Source organism: Stegodyphus dumicola, chromosome X1 (assembly GCF_044657685.1).
Source record: "Stegodyphus dumicola isolate Sdum_Otavi_A_Nest chromosome X1, ASM4465768v1".
Taxonomy (NCBI): domain Eukaryota; kingdom Metazoa; phylum Arthropoda; class Arachnida; order Araneae; family Eresidae; genus Stegodyphus; species Stegodyphus dumicola.
Window position 1 is genome coordinate 224,901,567 of NC_140780.1, and position 22,793 is coordinate 224,924,359.

Consider the following 22,793-nt stretch of genomic DNA (forward strand, 5'->3'; position numbering starts at 1 on the left):
AGTATCTCTTTCTTAAAGAAATATTAAAAACGAAATTTTTTTACAAACCGATGGTCTGATATTCGGAAATTTCTGAAATCCAAAATGAGCGAAGTCCAACAAATTCTGGATCTGGTATTTCATACTGTATATATCTAGAGAGAGAAGGAGAGAGCTTTTACTTTTAAAGAAATTATATTCAATTTTTTTAGGCTCAGAGATGGTTGAATGTGGTATGGGAGGAGATGATTTGGACAGTGATGAGGAAGAAGATGATGAGGAAGAGGAAGGTGATGTAGGTGATGAAGTTGGAGCTGTATTAGAAGATTTAGTAAGTTTTATTGTATTTGTAAACTTGATAAGTGCAAAATTGATTGCATTTTTTTTTTTTTTTTTCATCTGTGGTAATTATGTGAAGCAGTTTAGTTAAAGATGTCGATTTTTGTCTTGAAACTCTCAATTTCTTCCTTTAGTGAAAATTACTCATTGTTTCAGTTTATATATAAACTTATGTGTACTCTTACATTAATAAAAGCCTCCAGCTTTTTTGAATCCTTTTTATATTTAATGTGAATTGAAGATTATAGCTTGTTTAAAAAAAATGTGAAAATATGGTAAATGTGTTAAAATTTCAAGTGAATAAGAAAACTATTTATATTTGTAAATTGTTACAGTTATTATTTTTGTACATATATTATGTAGTAAGTGATGGAATTTTATTAAGATATAGTAAATGAATGGGATAATTCAGGGTAAAAATTAGCATAGATAAGCATTGAATTATAGCTGACTGCAGTTTTCTAACAAGTTTGAATCCTTTGTTGGAGAAATTCATAGGCTTGGATCAGGTTTGTCCATGCTTCTAACAGGAATGGAGTTGATGGTATGTCATTCACAAGATTGCTATAGAAGAAAATTTCAGAACTTTTAACATTGGAACCAGCATTATGTCAAATGATGTATATGCAACCCTTTCAGAAATGCTGCCGATTAATGGTTAGTAGTTGTACTGTTAATAGGAGTAATAGCAGCATTAGCAAAATTTAAATTAAATTTACCTGTTACTAATTTATGGGAAAAAATAAACAAAAGTAAAACTTTCTACTTTATATTCCTTTGTTTTAAAGCATCTTTTAACTCTCATTTCATGATTTTTGAAATCTTTTTAAGTTGAAATAAGAGTATTAGTATTATGAAGCAGTTTTCAATTTCCCCCCCTTTTTTTTCCCTCTTTTTTTTTTTTTTTTTTTTTTTTTTTTTTTACGAAGGCAATTTTTTGTGAATATCTTCTAACAAAGCTTTTTGAATTTCTTGCTTGTAAAGCTATTGTGGATATATTATTTATTAATTTCTTTTATGTAATTTTTCATTTCTACATATTAACCTGTTAACTGGGGAATAAGCTTTCAGTAAAATCGTTTCACAATGGGGACTTTTTCCTTTGCAGTAATTTCAGCACATCGCAAGGAATAAATAAAAGAAAATCGTTTTAAAATATTTAATGATATTAAATATTAAAATTAAACATTTTTAATCCGGAAAAACAAATTAATTGAACGAATTTAAACAATTATTTCGTATGATATTCCCTAAAGCAATGCGGCATACACAAAGCAACACTGCAGTCGAGACACCAAAATCTCGATTCTTTCCTAAGACCTTTGGAATAGCATAATTTGCATCTCCTCATTACATTTACTCTTGAAGAGTCGGATGGTATATAGTCTGCAAAATGTCTTTCAAAGAGTCGAGATGGTTTTGGTGTCAAAGATGATCATCCTGTACTAGTAGATGGCAACTGCGATCCGTCTCTGTATTTTTCAACACCTTTTTCTACAGTTTCGATAAGGAAATGAAGCCTATCTAGGTGACCGCCATCTTTCTTGCATAAAAGATATGCATTCAAACCCACCATGTCTAGTGCATGTAAAAAAATCTTATAGTAATACTTTTTTTACTTGGTATCTAGCGATTTCATAAGTTTTCATTTGTCCGTCAGCAAGATCAACTCCTCCCATATTTTTGTTGTAGTCAGCGATAACTTCCGATTTTGATATCGTTTTCCTTCGTTTTTCTATTTCTACAAATTTATTGTCGTGGATAGTACTCAATATAATTACATCCTTTTTGTCTTTCCACTTCATAATCATTATTTTGTCTCTGTACCTAGCAATATGTTCATCTTTTTTCAAAACACAATTTTTGATATCAGATGGTATTTCCTTTCTATTTTTTCGCATTGTTCCTAGAACATCGGTTTTTCTTCTGCACATCTTCTCAGCTAGATCAGTACTAGTGTACCAATTATCGAGGTATAGCGTATATCTTTTATCCAACAAATCGTGGCACAATTCAAGAACAATACGATTTGGTCCCTGTTCTTCTGGATAGTTCGAACCATACTGTGTGTCTTTACCTGTATGTATAATGAAATCACTTATGTATCCGGATTTACTTTCACATATCTTATACAATTTAACACCAAATTGACTTCTTTTCGATGGAATGTACTGTTTCCAAGACAGTCTTCCTTTCCATAGCAAAAGAGACTCATCTACAGATATTTCCTTATCTGGTACATATAACACCTTGAATTTGTTTCTCAAATAGTTCAAAATGGAATCAATTTTGTAGGTTTTTCTGTTGCACACTTTTAGATCGAAAGCAACTAACAGTTGGAATCTTTTTTCTGACATAATTTTATAAAAAAATGGAGTCTCCAGACTTTCTCGCTTTGTGAAATAAAGCCGATAAGAAGGTTTTGCTATTATTCCTTGCAAATTAGTAAAAAAAATAAATACTCTCATCTCTCGGTCATCTGTGTCAACCCACGAGAGACATCTTGAACGCGGTTTCATGGAAGTATTTTTTTCAAAAACTGTCCGGCGTATTTGTTTGATTGTTCCACAATAAGTTCTACAAAATTCTAATCTATAAATTTTTCGAAAAAAAAAAGGCAATCCTTTTCTTCAGGTCCTTCAAATGTAAGTCTAGATTGAGATAAAAATGGGAAAGGCGATCGCAATGTTCTTTCACATTTTCATCCAGCTGATGTAGGTTGAGTGTTTTGGTCTATAACATCATCATCCTTTGATTCAATGTCCGGACCATCAGTAAAGAAGTCGTTATCGCTTTCTTCCGAACTGGTACTTATTCTTAGAATTCGACGTCGTTTACCAAACGTCCCGGGCAATATTTCATCGTCACTTTCAGACAATTCAAAAATATTTTCTGCTTCCCAATAATTTTTAGCCATATTTATAAAAAAACTAACAATTACTCAAATCAACAAGTTATTACTAATATGTAAAATACGGAAATGCAGACTAAAATGAAATTAAGTTGTGCAAATTAGGAGTATTATCACAATTTATGAGCGGACAAGTGTTTCCATTGATCGATTTTTCTTGAACAAATAGTCTTCCCAGCATGACGAAACATTTCGTCGTACCCATTGAAATACTCTTCCCAGCATGACGAAACATTTCGTCATACCCATTGAAATAGTCTTCCCAGCATGACGAAAAATTTCGTTATACCCAGTTAACAGATTAAGTTGCCCCTGGATTGCAGAATATATAGATTTTTGTTAATTTTCTTTATGAAAATTTCAAAGATTTTTTTTTTTTTTTTTTGTTCCAGTTATCCTCTTCCAGAAAACATGATTTTTGCTGTCATAAATTTGCCAAGAATTCGTTCTATAGAAAATAAAAAATAAACTACAAGAATTTATTTGATATTACACCACGAAATAAATGCATTTCAGAAGTTTCCCACATTAACGGGCAACTGTTGATACATTATGAGCAACTTCTGATATGCAATGGTTCTAGTTGTAGTCTAGGGAACTATATGAAAACGATAGACTTTTTAAAAAAAATGTAAACCCTATACTAAGCCATGTAAAGGTCGAAGCGAGAGCAGCACCTGTGGATTCCCGAAGGTGTATTAGGTATCCTTGTGCATTGTAGACTTGTGCATGTAGACATTTTAAGTAATGTACGCACTATACTTAGACATGTGCAGGTTGAAGCAACAGCAGCACCTGTGGGGTCCCAAAGGTGCATTAGATATCGCTGTGCCTTGGAACTATTGTTCTCCACCCCAGTTTTGATTAAGAACAAACCAGGGGACAGTTCTGAGGGACTCCCACCCCTCTTTCCCTACCACCAACCACCAGGGAAGACTTCCGCTCACTGTGTATTTTAAATGCCCTCTTTGCTGAATAGACTAGTGCAGGGGGACTGAGAAGAGCTCGAGGTTTATGAAATCCATGGTATTAGGCTGCTAGGTGGGGTAGGGAATGAAACCAGGTTTCATAACCCTCTTTAAAGCATGCTATATCAGTAGGTATGGAGTAGTGGACCATAGAGCATCGTTTGTTTGTACAGTCAAAAGTCATTAATCCGGACTCGCTGGGATTTTGGCGATTCCGGATTATAGATCATCAGTTTAAATCTGGTAAGATGGCATGCAGAAATTATAAAATTAAAAATATAAAACCGTAACTTATGAAATAAAGAACAATTATGATCTAAAAGGTATCAAAATTTACAAAAAAAAAGCTTAATATTTATTTGTTTACTTTATTAAACATTTCTTTCAATGTAAGTTGTTTCGTTTTATGTGATAATACTTTCTCTTTAATTCTATAAACAGACATAATTTCTTGTTCAGTTACAAAGTTCCGCTGTTCAAGTCCTATAATTGCTGTATCGAGAATACTGACTAATTTGTCAATCGAATTTTTTTCATTTTCAATAACCTCTGTAATGACGAGGAATTTGATTTAAATCATAACAAAGATGGAATACATTGAGAGGAAATACTACATTTAGTAAGGAATTATAAGCCAAATAAAATGAAAACATCTGCCCTAAAGATACGGATAGTGCTGACAGTTCAACTTCCAATTCATTGCGTGCAGCGGCATTGAAAAAAATCTGCCCTGAAGATAAGGATAGTGCTGACAGATCAACTTCTAATTCATTGCCCCCCACCGCAGAGCAGCGTGAAATTGATAAACAGATTTCAGAATGGTTAGGTCATTTTTTTGCAGCAATTCCACTTTTGTTTAATGGACTTCGAAACATACTTTCGCTTTGTAGATCCTTTACATATTAGTAAATATATATCGGAAATTCTATTTGACATAATCGAAAGTTCAACCTTACTTTTATAAAATTGCTCTAACAGTCTGCAGAAAATAATAAGCCGGAGATCCAATTTAAATATTAAGGAACAACGCAATCTGCAACATTAACTGAATTAGATAATTTTAGCCGAAGAAAGTCTATGATTCTTTGATTTTAGCTTAGCTTATACCATCCGTTATATGTTAAACGAGCATGCATAAAAGTATTGTGCGCATGCACACACACATATTCGCAGCCGTAAAGTTCTTACGCGCGTGCATCAACGCGACGCCTGCGCAAAACGTTTGTAGCTTTGAGGTCCGGATTATGGGTGTTCGAATTAACTACTTTTGACTGTATATGGAATGTTTTTTTATAGATGCTGAATCTGTCACGGCAGCACAGCAGCTTTTTCGTGTTCATTTCAATCTTAGACATTAGCAATAAAATTGCATGTATTTTTACAGAAATTTAACATTTGGGTCGTTTATTCTCCTATTCATAAAATTCCCAGTTCCATAATTGAGAATCCCATTCCGGATATGAATTCCTGGGCTATTTTACAGGATTCCTTGCCATTGGGATTTAATTTACATTGGTCAAACTAAGCCTTAAAATATTGTGCTAAAGAAAACGAGGCGTATGTTACAAAAAAGGAAATGCAGAAGTCCTCTGTTGCCCAGCATTGTTGATCTGAAAATCATCATTTCCATTTTTCTGCAGCCAGAATTATTCAAAAAACATCTTCCATTGATGAATTATATTTTCTAGATGCTTTTCACATTAAAAAAAATCAGTTAACGACTCTAATTCCAATTCATCTTTACCCTCAGTCTATAAGAAAATTATATTTTAGTTCTCTTGTTTCATCAATAGATGGTGCCAATAGCTTAACTCCTGTCCAGCCATTCTTATCTCGTTCATTAGCATTTTGGCACCTGAGGAAGCTGGCTTGGTAGTTAAACCATTGAAATGAGTCCTACGAAATTTGCAAATATGCCGCTGATTTTTTTGTTTGACTTCTAAAATAATCATTGTTCGGCGTGTTATTTTAAAATAAATTAAGAAGACTAATGTTTAAATTTTGTTGCTTATTACTGATAAATTTGATATTCATGTAATGCAAGTAAAATTAAATAGATAAAATGTAGCTGCTGTGATGTTCAAAAAACTTTTTATTAACATAACTACATATTTTATTTGCATGTTTGAAGCTAAATAATGTGCTTGTTTGCTGAGATAACTTCAAAATACAGGAAGAGCTAGTTACATTTTTCTTCTCTGCCTTTATTTTCTGGTAAAAGTTGCTTTAACCCCACATAATTAGGAAACAATAACAACTGTTTTCAGGTATAAATAAAAGTGTTTAGCATTGCTTAGCAGAGTTTCACTATGCACTAATCATTTTATATTTTAGTAAGCTGAATTAATTAATTACCACATGTTGTCATAAAATTAGCATATAATTAAATATTACATTCCATGGTTACTAATAATTAATTCCGTGTGTTAGCTGGAGGAAGAAGTAGCAGGAGCTTTATTGTATTTTCGGCTAACAAGCAGAATATTCTGCCACTAAATACATGGCAAAAAGTTTGATGCCAGGAAGGGAGTTGATATTTCTGCAGTACCATTTAATTAAAAAAAATTATGTTTAAGCAAATAATAATGTGTTATATTTATGTGTAACTGAAGAAATAGGAAAAATAAGTAAATAATTTTTATATATAAATTTTTCTTTTATAGGTAGTTTAACAATACTGTGTTCTCTAATCGGAAAAATAAAATAAGTAACTAGGAAAAATTATAAATATTTTTATATAAAATTTTCTTTTATAGATAGTTTAACAATACTATGTTCTCTAATTCATGAGCATGTATTTAAAAGTAGAACAGGATGAATTGCATATGTTGGTAAATATTCATCTTTTTTTCATTTAGCAAACTTGTGTGGAATGTGAAGCAGAGCGGTTAGCTCAACAGCAAGAAGTTTCATCTGTTCAGTTGTGTGATAAAGAGACTAATACAGAATGTGTATTTCTGCCTGAAAAAGCACTGAAGAAAAGATCAGAAGAAGCATCTAAAAGTGCTGTCATTAAACGATCGCAAACATTTTCACCTAGTGCTGCTGTTAATAAGCATCAGTATATATGTAGAGTAAGAATTTTTTCAATGTTTTGTTTTTCCCACAGATTTTAATTAATTTTATATTTGGCACTTTGTATATGCAGATTAGCTGTAAATGAGTAACTGGTATATCTTTGGTTAAAATATTTGATTCCTGTTACTAAATAATTAAAATTTGGATGAAGTATGTTGTGTCCCATTGTTTTGGAAGAACACAAAATTAGTAGCCATAAACACAAAATTAGTAACTTCAACAGAACCCCTTTGTGAATAAGAATATTTATACCTCTGGTTTATTTTTTAAAGTATACATATTACTACAGTCAAAAGTCTTTAATCCGGACTCGTCGGGACTTCAGCGATTCCGGATTATCGTTTTTTCCGGATAATAGATCATGAGTTTAAATCTGGTAAGATGGCATGCAGAAATTATAAAATTAAAAATATAAAACCGTAATTTATGTAATAAAGAGCAATTATCATTTAAAGGGTATCGAAATTTATAAAAAAAAAAAAAAAAAAAGCTTAATATTTATTTGTTTACTGTTTTAAACATTTCTTTCAACGCGCGCATGCGTAAAGCATACATTACGCATAGTCGAAATTAGGAAATTGCAACCAGAAAACTATTTGATGCGTATTCGTGATATTTATGATGAGGAATTTGATTTAAATCATATCAAAGACGGAATACATTGAGATGAAATACTACATTTAGTAAGGAATTATAAGCCGAATAAAATAAAAACATCTGCCCTTAAGATAAGGATAGTGCTGACGGATCAACTTCCAGTTCATTGCGTGCCGCATCTCAGCGCAGAGCAGAGCAGCGTGAAATTGATAAACAGATTTCAGAATGGTTAGAGAATCAAAGGATATGCCTTTATCCATTTCTTGCAGCAATTCCACTTTTTGTTTGATGGACATCGAAACATGCTTTCGCTTTGTAGATCCTTTGGTAGCTCCAGAATCGGAAATTCTTTTTGACATGATCGAAAGTTCAAGCTTACTTTTATAGAATTGCTCTAAAGCACCGTTCCCACTGGGGTTTATCTGAGCTAACGGAGTCAGTTCCCTGTGTCAACTAGCTCCGCTGTGCCTGCAGTTCAGATTTTTCAACTTGCTGCTCTATGGGGAAAAACTGGTTTTGGGGATGTGTCGACTGCGTTAGTTGTGTTCGTTAGCTCAGATAAACCCCAGTGGGAACGGACCTTAACAGTCTGCCAAAAATAATAAGCCGAATTCAATTAGAAGATTAAGGAACAATGCATTCTGCAATATTAACTGAAATAGATAATTCGATAATTTTAGCTTAGTTTATATTCTGTCCGTTACACAGGAAACGCGTATGCGTTAATGCATTATGCGTTGACGCATGCTCAGAAAGTTTGTAGCTTTGAGGTCCGGATTACAGATCATTCCAGATTATGGATGTCCGGATTAGACTTTTGACTGTATTATATTTTTCAGGAATTTTCATGTTATATTTAATGTATAACTTATATCTGCTTTTCATACTTCCTGAAATTACATATTTGTTTGTGTGTTATTAATACTTGTATATTTACAAAATTGAATGATTACTTATCTGTGTAATTTCATAGCTTACATATATATTAGTTACGAATTCAGTTTAGAAAACTTGGATATAAATGCATAGTAATGTTCTTTTTTTAAAATGTTCAAAACATATAAGTGTACTATGGAAGTCCACTGGCAAAGTTGTATGTGTTTTAAATAATATTTTGCCAGTGAAAGTATTCATTATCTTTAATTCTTTTCAAGTTTATGTGGAACTTTCTAAGCATTATCTGACCGTTTTAATAGAAAAATTTCCAATTGTGTTGTGCTGCTGTGTCACTGTCATCACATAGATATTTTTGCTGTTTTTTTCACAATATTTTTATCAGGCTATGAGGGTATTTGTTATTTCCATGCTTGGTTTGTGCACATAGTTTAAGAGAAAGGTTAGCATCATACTTGTTGAAAATAAAGCTTAAGTCTTGAAACTAAAATAATCATAATGTAATCTATTGGCATGAATTTTGCAATTTCATTTTAATAATGAAAATTTTTAATAATTTTATGTAGAGAGAACGTAATTTGCAGTATGAGGAAGTGTAGCTGTTGTGATGTCAAAGAATTTTTTTTTAACATAATGACGTAATTGAAATCAGTATTATTGTAAAGTTTTATTTGATGACACTATTTTGATGGGGCAAAGGCTAATTTATGAGGTATTTGAAATTTGTGCATGACTGTTGACCAGAACATAAGTTGTTGAATGAAAGGAAGAAAAACTAGTAAAGGAAGGTTGCCAGCAGTCTTGTTTCTGTTATTTTTATTTCTAGAAAATGAAAATCTGCCTGTGTCAGATGTTTCCTTAAATAAGCAAAGTGTAAATGTGGGCTTGCGTGTTTAATACCATAATTAGATAAATGCATGTAATTATATGAATTATGGATTAATTATACTATTTCAGGGATGTGCTTTGAATTTTTCTTTTAATTATTATATAATTACTTCTTTAATTTTTTTTATAAATCTTTTTGTTCAGTATAGCATTTGGAATTTCCATAGTAGTGTCAAGAGAATCTTATGTATTTGGCTTTGAAGTCTCTCACTGACAACACTTTGATTTTGACTTGCCAGTAGAATTATAGAGGAAGCTTCTAATATGGTATTTTTATTGTGTAGTCTTTGACTAATATTCAGCTTTTAATTTGGACAGTTCTATTTATTTGCATCACTTTGAATTGTGGTTATTGTAGCTCAAGAGTGCATTTCTGTTCCAAGCTCTGCTTCAATAAAAAGTTTATTTAAACCTTCTCAAGATGCGTTGTTTTTGGATTTAGTAATAAGTCATTTCATGTCTGTTAGGGTTATAGGACTATAATAGCATTACCAGATAAACCATATAACTGTATGCACTAAAGTTCCAATAATTTAAAAAGAAAAGAGCTTATGAGTAACTTGACTTTTTTCATAATTTAAGGTAATTACTGGTATTATGTATATTTTTTATTATGTTGACTTTTCGCAAAATTTAAATTTTTTTTTCAAATTTTATTTTTAGCTAAATCGTAGTGATAGTGATAGTTCTATGCCATTATATCGTCGAGGTGGACCGTTTCAAAGAAATTCTCTAGAAAGGAGAAGCCTAAGGTGGAAAAAGGTATACTGTGTTTTAAAAATAATTGTGCATGCCTTCATGTATAACATGTGTGTTTCATTAGCAGTATTTGCGGCCGAGCAGTAAAATCGCTGAACACTGGTAGTTTGGTCTGAGGTTCGAATCCCGCGAACGGGCTGGCTGCATGGGCGTTTTCGTGGTTTTCCCCATGTGTAACATGTATACGAGCCAGTTTCCCTTAGAAAGTCCTCCACGAAGGCATCCCTTCTCTTAGGCAGATAACCCTCGAGGCTTTGCCATAATCACACACACACACATTAACAGTATTTATTTAAACTTAAGTGAATTTTCATATGAAGCAGCATTCATTTTTCTTTTTGCTTTGATTCACTTAATTTGCCTGAACGAACTATTGGTTATCAAAAGTTTTATTGCATACAGCATTGAACCCCAATTAAAATCCGAGACAAAGTATCAATCTATGTAACTATTCTTTATGATTTGAAGGCCATTAAATATCTGTCTATGCATCTTATGTTCTGTCTAAGAGATCAGAGGTAGGGAAGAGGGAGGGCAAAATCTTCCCTTGCCATCATCTGAAATCTGTCATTGATGGAATGGATTATCACTGAACATTAGCTGTTCAAGTCTGGTTTATATTGTGGCATATGGTTTGCTGCATGAGGTTTTTGTAGTTTTCTTGTGTGATGTTTTCCTCTCAAAAACACTTCTTTAGGTCAATAGCCATCTTTTTCTTATATTTATTTTTTAGTTTTAATTAATTAATTATGCATTAATTGGTCAAAATTGGTATAAAGCTTTAGAACATGTTTTTTGTAATTAAATACAGTTATGTTCCTGAATCTGCAGTTTCATTTATCCATGATTCAGACAAGCTGGGAAAAAAGAAGAAAAAGCTATAAATTTTCATAAGTTTCAGAATGCAAGAACATGTCATCTCTCAGCATAACTAAAATTTACAGAAATCGGTTTCAATGCACACAGTACAAAGGGAATCACATAAGCAGAATATATGTAACTGAGATGCTATCTCAAAATCTCATTTCACGAATAAATGCAAAATGGAAACTACAGTAGTGCCAAGAACATAAAAAATGGAATGTTAGGTGTCTAACACTCCTAGCATTATCCTCATATGTTTCTACACACTCCTTTTGGGCTTATATGACTAAATATGAGAAATGGGGATTGAATCTTATGTGTATTTTCAGGTTATAGGAAATCTTTCAACCTCTTTGCTTGTATCCCAACTTTGATGGTCATGAATATATTGATAAGGAATATTAGCTGTCAGTTGTCAGAAGTTATTTAACTTATGTTTGTGTTTTTTCCACTCATTCTTTGCTTTCACTTTATTCTCATTAGTTGTGTTATCACAGCTGTTTTGTTCTTAAATTTCTTATTTACTACAAAAAGAGTCTCAAAATGTTAGTATTGCTGCAAGTACTGGGAAAATTTTCACATTTCTACTGTTAATTTTGTATTAGTAGAAATATGGATAATTTTTATTCCTAATTCTGGTCAATAGCTTCCAGTATATCTTATGTATGGTATAAGAGCTGTGTTTCTACCAACTTCACTCACTTAGTGAATTAAGACAAGTGAGAAAGGACGTACTTTAGACTTGTAAGACAGTCTACTCTGAAGTACATTGACATTTTGCATAACTATATTTAATAGTAATGTGTATAATATGGTATAGTGACAGAATACCTTTGTACTTTATTTAATATTTGGATACTCTATGAACTAAACTTGAATATGTATATTGCAGGAATATTCTGTTTTATATAGGGTTTGTTGTTATTCATGATTTGGTGTGGGTCTGGTGAGTTCTAAAAGATAATTCATTCTTCTAAAGATAATTCATTCTTCCTAATAAGGTTTACTCCTGCAACTGCTAAGTGTCTGCCAGTGACCTCTGTCAAAAGTTCGGTGTGGCATACTTTGTGCACTTGTTTAAGTTCAGCCATCCAGCATAGTGCTGTCTGCAGCTTCCCTTTCAGGACGGACGTCCAATGTATGAGCTCCGTAAGAACGTCTCTTACAGCCGGGTGTCCCATCCATGCATCACTAGAGATTGCATTCAGAGGACGGGTGATGCGTATACGCATTTTAAGCTGGAACGTTTTTATGAAGGCCACTAGATTGCATTCTATGTCCATTACTTTTGAAATGAACACAGCTTTAGGTTCCTGACCTTGAAATTGATATATTCTGCTTGACCTTGGTATTTTACTCATCAGCTCTTGCGAGGGTTAGGGGGAAAGCGTAAACAGAGATGAGCTCTTAAAATTGCTGCGTTCTAATGAAAACATTTGCGTGTCTGATTTATATCCAATTCCTTTTTTATGCTATTTTTTCCTCTACTATGTACAGTCTTTTAGGGTTAATATGTTCAGTTCTGTTACATTTTGCATTGCCTTCAGATATATTTCCGTTTCTTCTCTTTTTATTTCGGAAAGGCCTAACCTCTTATGGCGGGAAGGTGCTGTTTATCAGAGGAATAATACCCTCATATGGTTAATGAACAATTTACTAACGCAAATGAAATACCCTCATATGGTTAATGAACAATTTACTAACACAAATGTGTGAGATGATTCTTTTTCTAAAGAGTTAGAATGTAACACTTTTTCAAAGAGTTAGAAAGTGGTACTTTTTCTAAGAGTTTTCGAGATTTACCCCACTCAATCCTCGTTTTAAATCTTGTTACTTCTTACTGTAAATAGTCTTTATTGTGTTGTTTTATTAATTTTTTACTTTATTGATTAATTTTATCAATTAAAACTTTGGAATAATTTGAATAGCACTTGTGAAAATTTTTTTACAAGATAAGGACATTTTTAAGTATATTTTCATGTATATTAAAGAAAAAAACGTTATTCAGTGCTAATTTTAACATATATTAGAGCTCAAGTAATAAGGTAAAATGATACCAAAAATTACAATGCTAGAAGTGAAACTTTTTTTTTTTTTTTTTTTCTGATTTTTTTTATAAAATTAGGCTTAGCAATGCAAAACCTCCGTCCTGTACGGTGACTCCCTTCCATCCCGCGCTAGTGTCTTAAACAAAGGTGCGCCATCGTGAAAAGGTTAAGTAGCAAATATTGCACCAAAGCAAAATGCAATAAAACATGTTTTAACGTTGCCAGATGTGTAAATGTTGAGTTGCACCATCTAATTTGTAATAGAAATTCTCATTTCATGAGAGTCATTATTTCTGGAGGGACATTTGACAAGTCAAATGCTTCCTTTGATATTAAAAAGATCCTAACCGTTATTTAAGATTTGTGCTGTTATTTTTGTTTGTTAAAAGTTTATTATTTGCAGTAATATCTAAAGTATTTCCTTTACTGAATGTTAATAATATATTTTGCTGAATTGCTTTAAGTGAACATATTTGCTGATTCTGGCTTTCCTATAAAATTTTACAGTAAAACTAGTATTAACATAATGTTTGTTAAATTAAAAAAAAAAATAATAATAATATTAGCTAAGAAACATGTCAATGTATAATTTTGGACACAGTGTATAAATATAATTTGAAAATTAAATCCAGTTGTGATGAAATGAAATTTATGTGCTTCATTATAAGGGTTTATTAATGCATGCAACAATATACAAAATGGTTGTGATCATTATGTATAAAAAAATAATTCCTTTTTCTTAGTGAATTTATCTGGTATATTTTAACGTTAATCAAACATTTTTAAAACAAATTTTCTGTTTTTTTTTTAATTTAGCCTCCTGTAGCTTGTTCAAAACATAGGTCAACAAATTTTATGAAATCGGGAACAGTTCGAACATCATTAGACTTAGCTTTAGATTTGCAGGCATTTCACAGACGTCTAAACCAACAACAAGAAGAAATAAATAGACTAAAAGAACTGAAAAAACGATTGGAAGAATCAAAAATAAAAGGTATGTTATATATAGAGAACTCATGGAATATTAATGTAGTAAATTTACTTAGTGTTCTTTTGTGGAGAGCACAACCTTTCAAAACAATGCTAACAATGTGGATTAATTCTTTTCATATTTGAGAAAAATATGTTGAAGTTTGAAGCTTCGTATAAAAAATGGTAAGATTTTGAATTTTATCAATTTTTCCTTATTTTGTATTTCAGGTCCTTTTTCAGTTGTAGTAACTAACCTCTTTGTTTTCTGTATATCTCATATGATACGTTTAGTTTACCTCTGTAACTGACGACCCTCCTGTAATTAGTTATGCTGAAATGGAACATTTCATTTCAAATTTAAATAAATACCTCAGAAATATAAATTATCTAAATATAAATTATCTCGGAATGTTGCGAAAACTTACTTAGTGGAATCTCCAGAGTGTTAGCATCGTTGCGATAATATCATTTATTATTTTATTCAATGAAAGTAAAATGTATAATGTCAAGAACGCCTGCTCATAATGTGGAAGTGTTTCACGCAGTGCAAGTGACTTAAAATATTTGTAGGTAAATATGGCAGTAAAATACAGTAAGCAGTGATTTTTAAATTTGTTGGTTTTTTTTACTCATTATTGTGCATAAGTAATTAAAATAGGGGACTGTAATCATTATTACTAATATTACATTTTAACTTATTCTGTTTTTTATTTTTATTATTTAACATATGCAAGAATCAAAATAAATAGATAAATAGCAAGTTTTGTAGGAATTATTTTTGCATGTTAGGCTTAACTCCAAAATGCAAATTAAGTGCTCTAAGGTCACGGGCAGACAGGTTATCTTCGTTCGCTCAACTCCAGATGTGAAGAGGTTATTCCTAGTTGTGAAATGTATGTTTGCAGATTTAGGTTTTTTTTTAATTGAAATGCATTAAATTTATTTCATTGCTAGGGATAAAATTCTTAATATATTCTTAAAACTGAAGATTATTAAAAATTTTATAGATTTTCCCCAGCATTACTTTAGTAATGTTTCTGCATGTGCTAAGACATGCACTCTGATTCTGTTGCCAGCTGAAATGCTTTAAAATTCTTGATCATAAGTGCAGAAGTTCAAAAGCCAATCAGCTTAAATCATTTAAAAGGGATGAGGTAAAGGTTTATTGTTCTCGTGAAAATATGAGTGAAAAAATGCTTATTTTTAAATTAAAATTTTTTTAAAGTAGAAATTCCTTTTGGTGCAAATGAAAATTTACATGGTGTTTTTGACTTCATTGGCCATGCTGAAATGTATAAACCTTCCATCCGCCACCTTACGGAAAGACTTTCTGCATATTCCAGCATTTGTCATCACAGTGAATAAGTCCTAATGATAATCATTCAGTAATGTGGACATTTTTTTCTGTTGGTTCTAGTAGAAACAGTTATATGCTGTCCTTACCATAAAGTTCAAAGAATTTTGGAACTCATTTCCTTCAAAAAGGAAGAGAATTTTGACTGTCATAAGAATTTTGACCTGCTAAATTTGAACATGACTAGAAAACTGAATTAGCTTAAATTTACCAAATAATTTTATTCTTAGTAAAATGTGGTATATAATTACAGTAGAATTCCAATAATCTTAAAATCTCTGTAATGTGTGCTTTGTTTTGGATGCAAGTAAAATTTATATTTTTAAAATATTCAGCATAATAAATTTGATAATTTTTTCCTTATATTAATAGGGAAGTAAACTTAAACACATATTGTATTTATAATCTACTTTAATTGAAGGTAATTTTTTTTATTTTTGCAAGCATATTAACATTTTTAGTGCACACATCCGAACTCTTAGTCTAGGATTAGGAAGCTGAGCTGATTTTTTGTTAATGATAAATCCGTACTTGAATCATATGTCTCTGCCTTTTATTATTCAGTTTATGTGGTTAGTATACATAAAGAATTCATTTGTGTTCAACGTTCAGGGTACCAGGTTCCAACTTAAGTGCATTTTGTAGGAGATTTGTTTGCATCTTATGCCACAAGCAAACTTTGCATTTTGTGCAGGAAATTGTGGTTGTGTCGGTTTTGGAAATAATGGTAAAGAAAAATGGGCTAACAACACTAATAAACTCAAACAGTCAATTCTGGCACTTACTATTTACTACTAGTGTTATTAAATGACACACAAAATATTTTGATGTGTTTGTACAAAAACACTTAAATTCCTCAAAATATTTCCCTCTCATTTTCGTTCCTTTTTTTTTCAGTCTATTATGTTTTCTCCTTGTACTTGCATTATTTTCTTTGTATGTAACTGTATTTAAAATACATAGGTGTTTTGTATTTTGTACATCTCAATTATGAGATTTAAGTAGGGTTTAATGTGTGTTACTGAGTATGTTTTACTGAAAGCAATTGAAATTTAATGCAAAAATTGGTACAGAAGTAATGGTAACAAAATTTTATAAGGCATGATTTATAACACACAGGATTTTTTAATCTGCTTTCTGGTCCCAAGATGTGTAGATTAGAGGAATTTTGCTGTATATGTGATGTGTAACATGGACTGTTTGTTGCACAGGAACTGTCAAACTATTCTGATACTTGTGGACTGGTTGCTAACAGTATGCTATATGGTATTATAAGAGTATCGTTATTAAATGTACAGTATAGCTGCTATAATACAATAAGCATAGTGTTTATGTGGCATAATTCTTATATTTATGATACTAGTCACTTCCTGGGTCAGTCACGTAACATAGCTAGTATAAAAAGAAAACAGTATAATTCATTAATGAGTTTAACTAGTGTAATTTCATGAGTCAAACTGTAATTAATTATAACAGAACTGCATTTATTGTTTTTAAATTGCTTAGTTTGTTAATTGATTACAGACAGATTAAATTTAAAAGGAAAATTAGGTAATGCACTTTTCATTGAATGGCAACAAAGATGGTAGATAAAACAACATGGAAGATAAAAGTATTTTATATTGGGCAGTGGCAATGCATTTCTTTTAAATTACTGAGTTCTTTTAATAAATTTGAACTGCAAATAACTTATCATAAACACCAGCCATAAACATTAGGTCATCCCAACAGAGGTGAAAAACATTATTTTTAAACTATCAAACAAGAAAGTGCCTGGAAAGAAACATGCAACAATCATTTCAATTCCCAAACCAGGGTAAAATAACTTTAAAAGTCAGAAAATTTCGGGTCGATTGAAAAAGTCCTCCAAACGTGGTATAAAATGTTGGAACCAGCTTTGTTCAAACTCCCTGATTAGCAGTTTGAGCTCCCTAAAGGGTTATCCACCACTATGCAAGTGACAAGTATTGTGGAATTTGTCAGTGATGTTATTCACAAACACCAGGCCACTGCTTTGTTCTTGCTGGATGTGGCAAAGGCCTTTGACCTCCTTCTCTGGCGTGAAGATTCAATCTCTGAACTCACTAAGCTTAATCTTTGTAGAGAGCTGGTCCTTATCGTCCACTGCTTTCTGATTAATAGAACTTTCAGCATCAAGCAGGGCAAGCGCTACTCGGTATCTACCAAAATCCTAGCTGGTATCCCACAGGGGTCAATTCTTCTCCCAATCCTCTATCTAATTTATGCCATGGATAATGGCATTAATTTTATCGCATGCTATGACGATGATAAAGTTGGGTTCTATGAATGTTCTTGAGTTTTATGAATCCCGTATTTGTCATTCCTCGTTTATAAAGCTAGAATGCACCATATAGAGGATTGTTGCATGCATTAATACAGCAAAATCCAAAATGTTAATTATTGGCTGTTGCAGGAGGAGCAGCAATGATGAAGAGATCACACTTTTAAAAAATGGGACAATGCCTAAAGTCACCAGAGTAACTTATTTAGGGGTGAAATGTAATGTCACACTGACATGGAAACCACATGCTTTGGCTGCTGTAGGTAAAGCCGCTGGGATTGCTAGGAAATTAACTCCTCGAAGCCTCCTCTCCTCTTGACCTTGTGCAGAAATAGCGGTTTTATACAGCAGTTATTTGTCCTATTTTGAAATGTGCTGTGCCCACCAGGAGCTCTGTTTCAGACAGATTTTAGCTTTGCAAGCCTTTCAAAACAATTTTCATTGAAAAATCACCGGGGCACCCTGGTTTGTATGCTACAATTAGACAAGCACCTCAAAATTGATGACTTAAAAGAATATGAATAAACTTGCTCCAATTTCTTTATAAATAAACTTAACTCCAATTTTTTCAAAGCTACCATTAATAACACGGTAAACTATGCAGACAATTTCAAATATGAATTAATTAATACAGATGTGAATTTTAAGACCTTTCATTACCTGCCTACCCCATAATCTCTTGTGTAACACCTAATTTTTTGGCTCTCTTAAACGTTTGTTGGTTTTTCACATCTTTAAGTAAACAATAAATTACTGCCACATCCATATGTTAGACCTCTTTCCTGCCTGGGTATTTTAATGTGTCCTATCCCACAGCATGCAAATCATACGTAAGCCAGAGCCACTACTTCTTCCCAACATTCACCATTGTGGTCCCACCCATGAAGTTTTTTGTATATGAGGTCTCCATAATCAGAATTTCTTTAAGGTGCTAGTAATAGCAGCATAGGCATAGCTCAGTGAAACTATCATATACATTTGTATAAATGCATCAATTGTAGACCATTGTTATTTATTTGAAACTTGGATACTTTATGCTTTTTGGTGAGCTGATTTTGGCCTAAATTGTTTGTAATAATGTGTGCAATTTTTGGTATCTGCAGATATTGTGCTCTATTCATAGATGATTGTTTAATCATATAGATTTAAAAATAGGATGATGATTAATTGTTGTATATTTTATGCATATTTAAAGAGAAAGTTGTTTTTGGCTAGTCAAATTGGCCTGTTATGATATATGCAGTAGCAGATGGAAATAATAGTTGAGTTTTCTAGTTTGTGTCATTGTCTTGTGTTGAAAATCCTGTATTGTAGTCTTGAAAACTGCTAAAGATATGTAATTAACTTTTATTTATTTTTAAGTACTGTGTTATTGACAAAATTTGAAGCCTAGGGTAGTTTTAAATATGAATATATTCTATTAATTATGAAAGACTATCATGTTTTAATGCCTTATCAGTTTTATTTTTTTCACAAATTCAATCAAAAAATGTCACATTTTTTAATAAACAAAAATATGCACTGGAAAATGCTATTAAAAAGTAATATTTCTAATTATTTTAAGCATTTATAACAGCTTTTTTAGAGGACATAAAATAATGTTGTCTTCCCTGGAAGTTGTCTTTTCTCTCTCATGGTTGCCTGACAGGGAAGTTAAATTTACAGTTGTATATATAAAAAAGTACAATTACTATGCAATTATTTCCCAATTACAATTACTACATAATTATTTTCGATTATAAATACTACAACTACATTTACTTACCCTGTGTTTCAAATATCTGATTTAGTGTGATACATCTTGAAACAGGGCGAGAGACATATTCCAACGCCACAAAAATCCGGACAAAAATACCTATTCTCTTTTCTAATTCTTCTGTGCCGTTGTCATTTTTCTTCAGTGAACGTACATAGCACTGTCTTGCAGGTCTTAGTTTTTTGTCTGTAGGTGGAATCACCTCTAAAATATGTCTCTCGTGTCAGTCTTAATGGAATTGTTAAATTTTCAGGTTGACATTTTCCTTCTTCTGCTGCATATCTTTCAATTAGTCGGTCGATATCTAATCGAAACTAAATTTGTACCTTTACCACCATGTTTCTTGTACAGCAAATAAACATTCCGCAAACTGATGTCTAGAAGATGAAAAAAAAAATTCTGTAGTATTTCTTTCCCCCTTTTTTTATCACAGGATAAGTATTTAGGTTGTGGTCCATTTGATCTACACCATCCATTGTGTTCTTGTGTGCCATAACAACCCTCGGTTTTCGCTTTATGTCATTCTTGTCAGTGGGTACTTGAACTATTTCTGGATATGTACTGTAGATATAAGAGACACAGCTTTTTTGTCCATCCATTTCATGATGCACACTTTCCTTTTTGGTAAGCTGCCATTTGCCCTTTTTGAAATTTTTCTTTCAACAGTGCCTTAGGAACTTCTTTTCTCTGAAGTTTTAATGTCCCATGCATATCTGTGCTAATTAGGGCATCTGGTATTTCAGGTGATGAATATAAGTTATCTGTTGTCAGACGGTATCCTTCATATAAAAGTGGTTGCATCAGTGTCATTACAACCTGCTACGATTTGCTCAAATGTTTGTAACTGTCATCAAATACAGTTCCTTTTCCTGTGTAAATTTACATAGACCATAAATATCCAGTCTTTGATTCACAAAATACGTATGTTTTTATTCCAAACTGCGATCATTTTAGTGGGATGTATTGTTTCCAACTTAGTCTTCCTTTGTATCTCATCTGTGGTGACATCTTATTCAAGAGTAATGACTTCTTGGAACCGAGTTTTCAAATGCTTTTGCATGGGCCAGATTTGTAACTACTTTGGGCACTTATGAGAATTTATGTCAAATTTTTCATTGTCTGAAAAATGTAAATAACTATCAATTAACTGGAAACGACAATTTGACATTACTTTGGAAAAAAAAACAGTGTAGATGTAGAATGCCTCTTGCTCCAATACTACTCAACTACTGGCAGTACAAGGTCCGTAATTCAGACGTCCATTATCCGGAATGATCTATAATCCGGACCTCAAAGCCACAAACTTGCGCAAGCGCACAAAGCCAGTAAAGCCTTAATCCATGCGTGCTTCCGATAGTGAAGAAAGTAACAGAGAATGTTATTGAAAACGAAAAAATTTCGATTGACAAGTTGGTATTCTCGACACAACACTTACAGGACTTCTTGAACAGTGGAACTTTGTAACTGAACAAGAAATTATCTGTTTATAGAATTAAAGAGAAAGTATTTGCACAAAAAGCGAAGCAACTTAAACAACTTACATTGATAGAAATGTTTACTAAAGTAAACAAATAAATATTAAGCTTTTTTTCTTAAATTTTGATACCCTCTAAATCATAATTCCTCTTTATTTCATAAATTACGGTTTCATATTTTTAATTGTATAATTTCTGCATGCCATCTTACCAGACTTAAATTGATGATTTATAATCCGAAGAAACCCCTAATCCGGAATCGCCGAAGTCCAGACGAGTCCGTATTACGGACTTTGTACTGTACCTTGAAAAATAATCAAAGCAAAAAAAAAAAAAAAAACCTGTATTTCATCTTTTGATGTTGGTTCCCATTCTTTTTCTTCCAGAAGGTCTACTAAATATGCTATTTTGCGTGCACTGCTCAGCATATCTATTTGTTTTTAAAACAATCAGGTCTAGCAAATAATCATCCATGAAAGCTTCATAAAACTGAAGTTTACTGTTAGCTATATCAATATTCAAGTTAACTTTTGAGTTTCCAATGAAAGCAACACTCATCTAAAAAACTTCCAGAGTCATTTGCAGATATTTCAGATTCTGCTTCTGATTCTCAAGAAATGAGCTCCATACATTCTGAATCATCCATTATTTTATGATAAAGATAGTGTTGTTCAGAGGCCAATATTTAGAGTTAAGAAGCCATCGTAGGACAACATACTTTATTTACACAAATAATGAATAAAGAGATCACACAGCAAATCATATTGACCATCACACAGCAAATATCTTCTCACCATCTCCGTATGCTCGAATGACGAATGTGTCGGGAGAAGAGACAGCTGTGCCAGCATAATTAATACGCATGTGCATAAGAAAAAATGTTCGCTCACCTCTACCCAATACACCCCTCATGCGAGCAAAATTTTTTCAATACAAAAATGAAATGCAAACAATATATAACTCATTACATTAAGAAATTAAGGAAATTATTTTCAATGCATACATTAATTTTTCTTCACTGACACTCTTAGTAAAAAAATCTGCAATCATATCAGTTTGTGAATATTCCAACTTAATGACATTGTCCTTTATTAAGTCCTTCATAAAATGGAAATGTAAGTTCATGTGTCTGGATTTCGTAGAAGATCTGGCATAGTTGATCCACTGGATAGCTGCTTGACTGTCTGTATTCAAAACCACTGCACCATTCAAAAATTGTTTACATTTTAATTCTGATAATAAATTTGCAGTTCATATAATATCATTACAAATTTCAGAAATAGAAAATAATTCTGCTTCACAAGTAGACAGACAAACACTTCTCTATTTACGACATTTCCAGGAGATCAATGAATCACATAGTAAAGTAGTACCACCAGAAAATGACTGACTTACCATTTTCTGCATTTCTCCAGCTAGCATCAGCATATGCATTTAAAACTCCAAAATCATTGCATAGAAAAGTTTTTTTTATTTTTTGTACCTTTTAAATACTTTAATACCCTTTTAGCCAAAAGATAATGCTTTTTTTCTGGTACATGATTAAATTGTGACAAATAAGTTCTTACAAATGATATATCAGGACGTGTTCTATTCGCTAAATGTAAAA

At 32.0% G+C, this 22,793-nt stretch overlaps 1 protein-coding gene across 2 annotated transcripts in view; it reads left to right on the forward strand.

Moving 5' to 3' along the window:
* The window catches only part of kibra (WW and C2 domain containing protein kibra), a 186,296-nt gene that overhangs the window by 123,709 nt on the left and 39,794 nt on the right, over positions 1 to 22,793 (forward strand). For both annotated transcript variants that reach the window (XM_035361929.2, XM_085808659.1), the window contains exons 16-19: positions 192 to 310; positions 7,056 to 7,271; positions 10,318 to 10,416; positions 14,142 to 14,319. In XM_035361929.2, the coding sequence (XP_035217820.1) occupies positions 192 to 310; positions 7,056 to 7,271; positions 10,318 to 10,416; positions 14,142 to 14,319 (612 nt within the window). The remainder of the gene's footprint in view (positions 1 to 191; positions 311 to 7,055; positions 7,272 to 10,317; positions 10,417 to 14,141; positions 14,320 to 22,793) is intronic.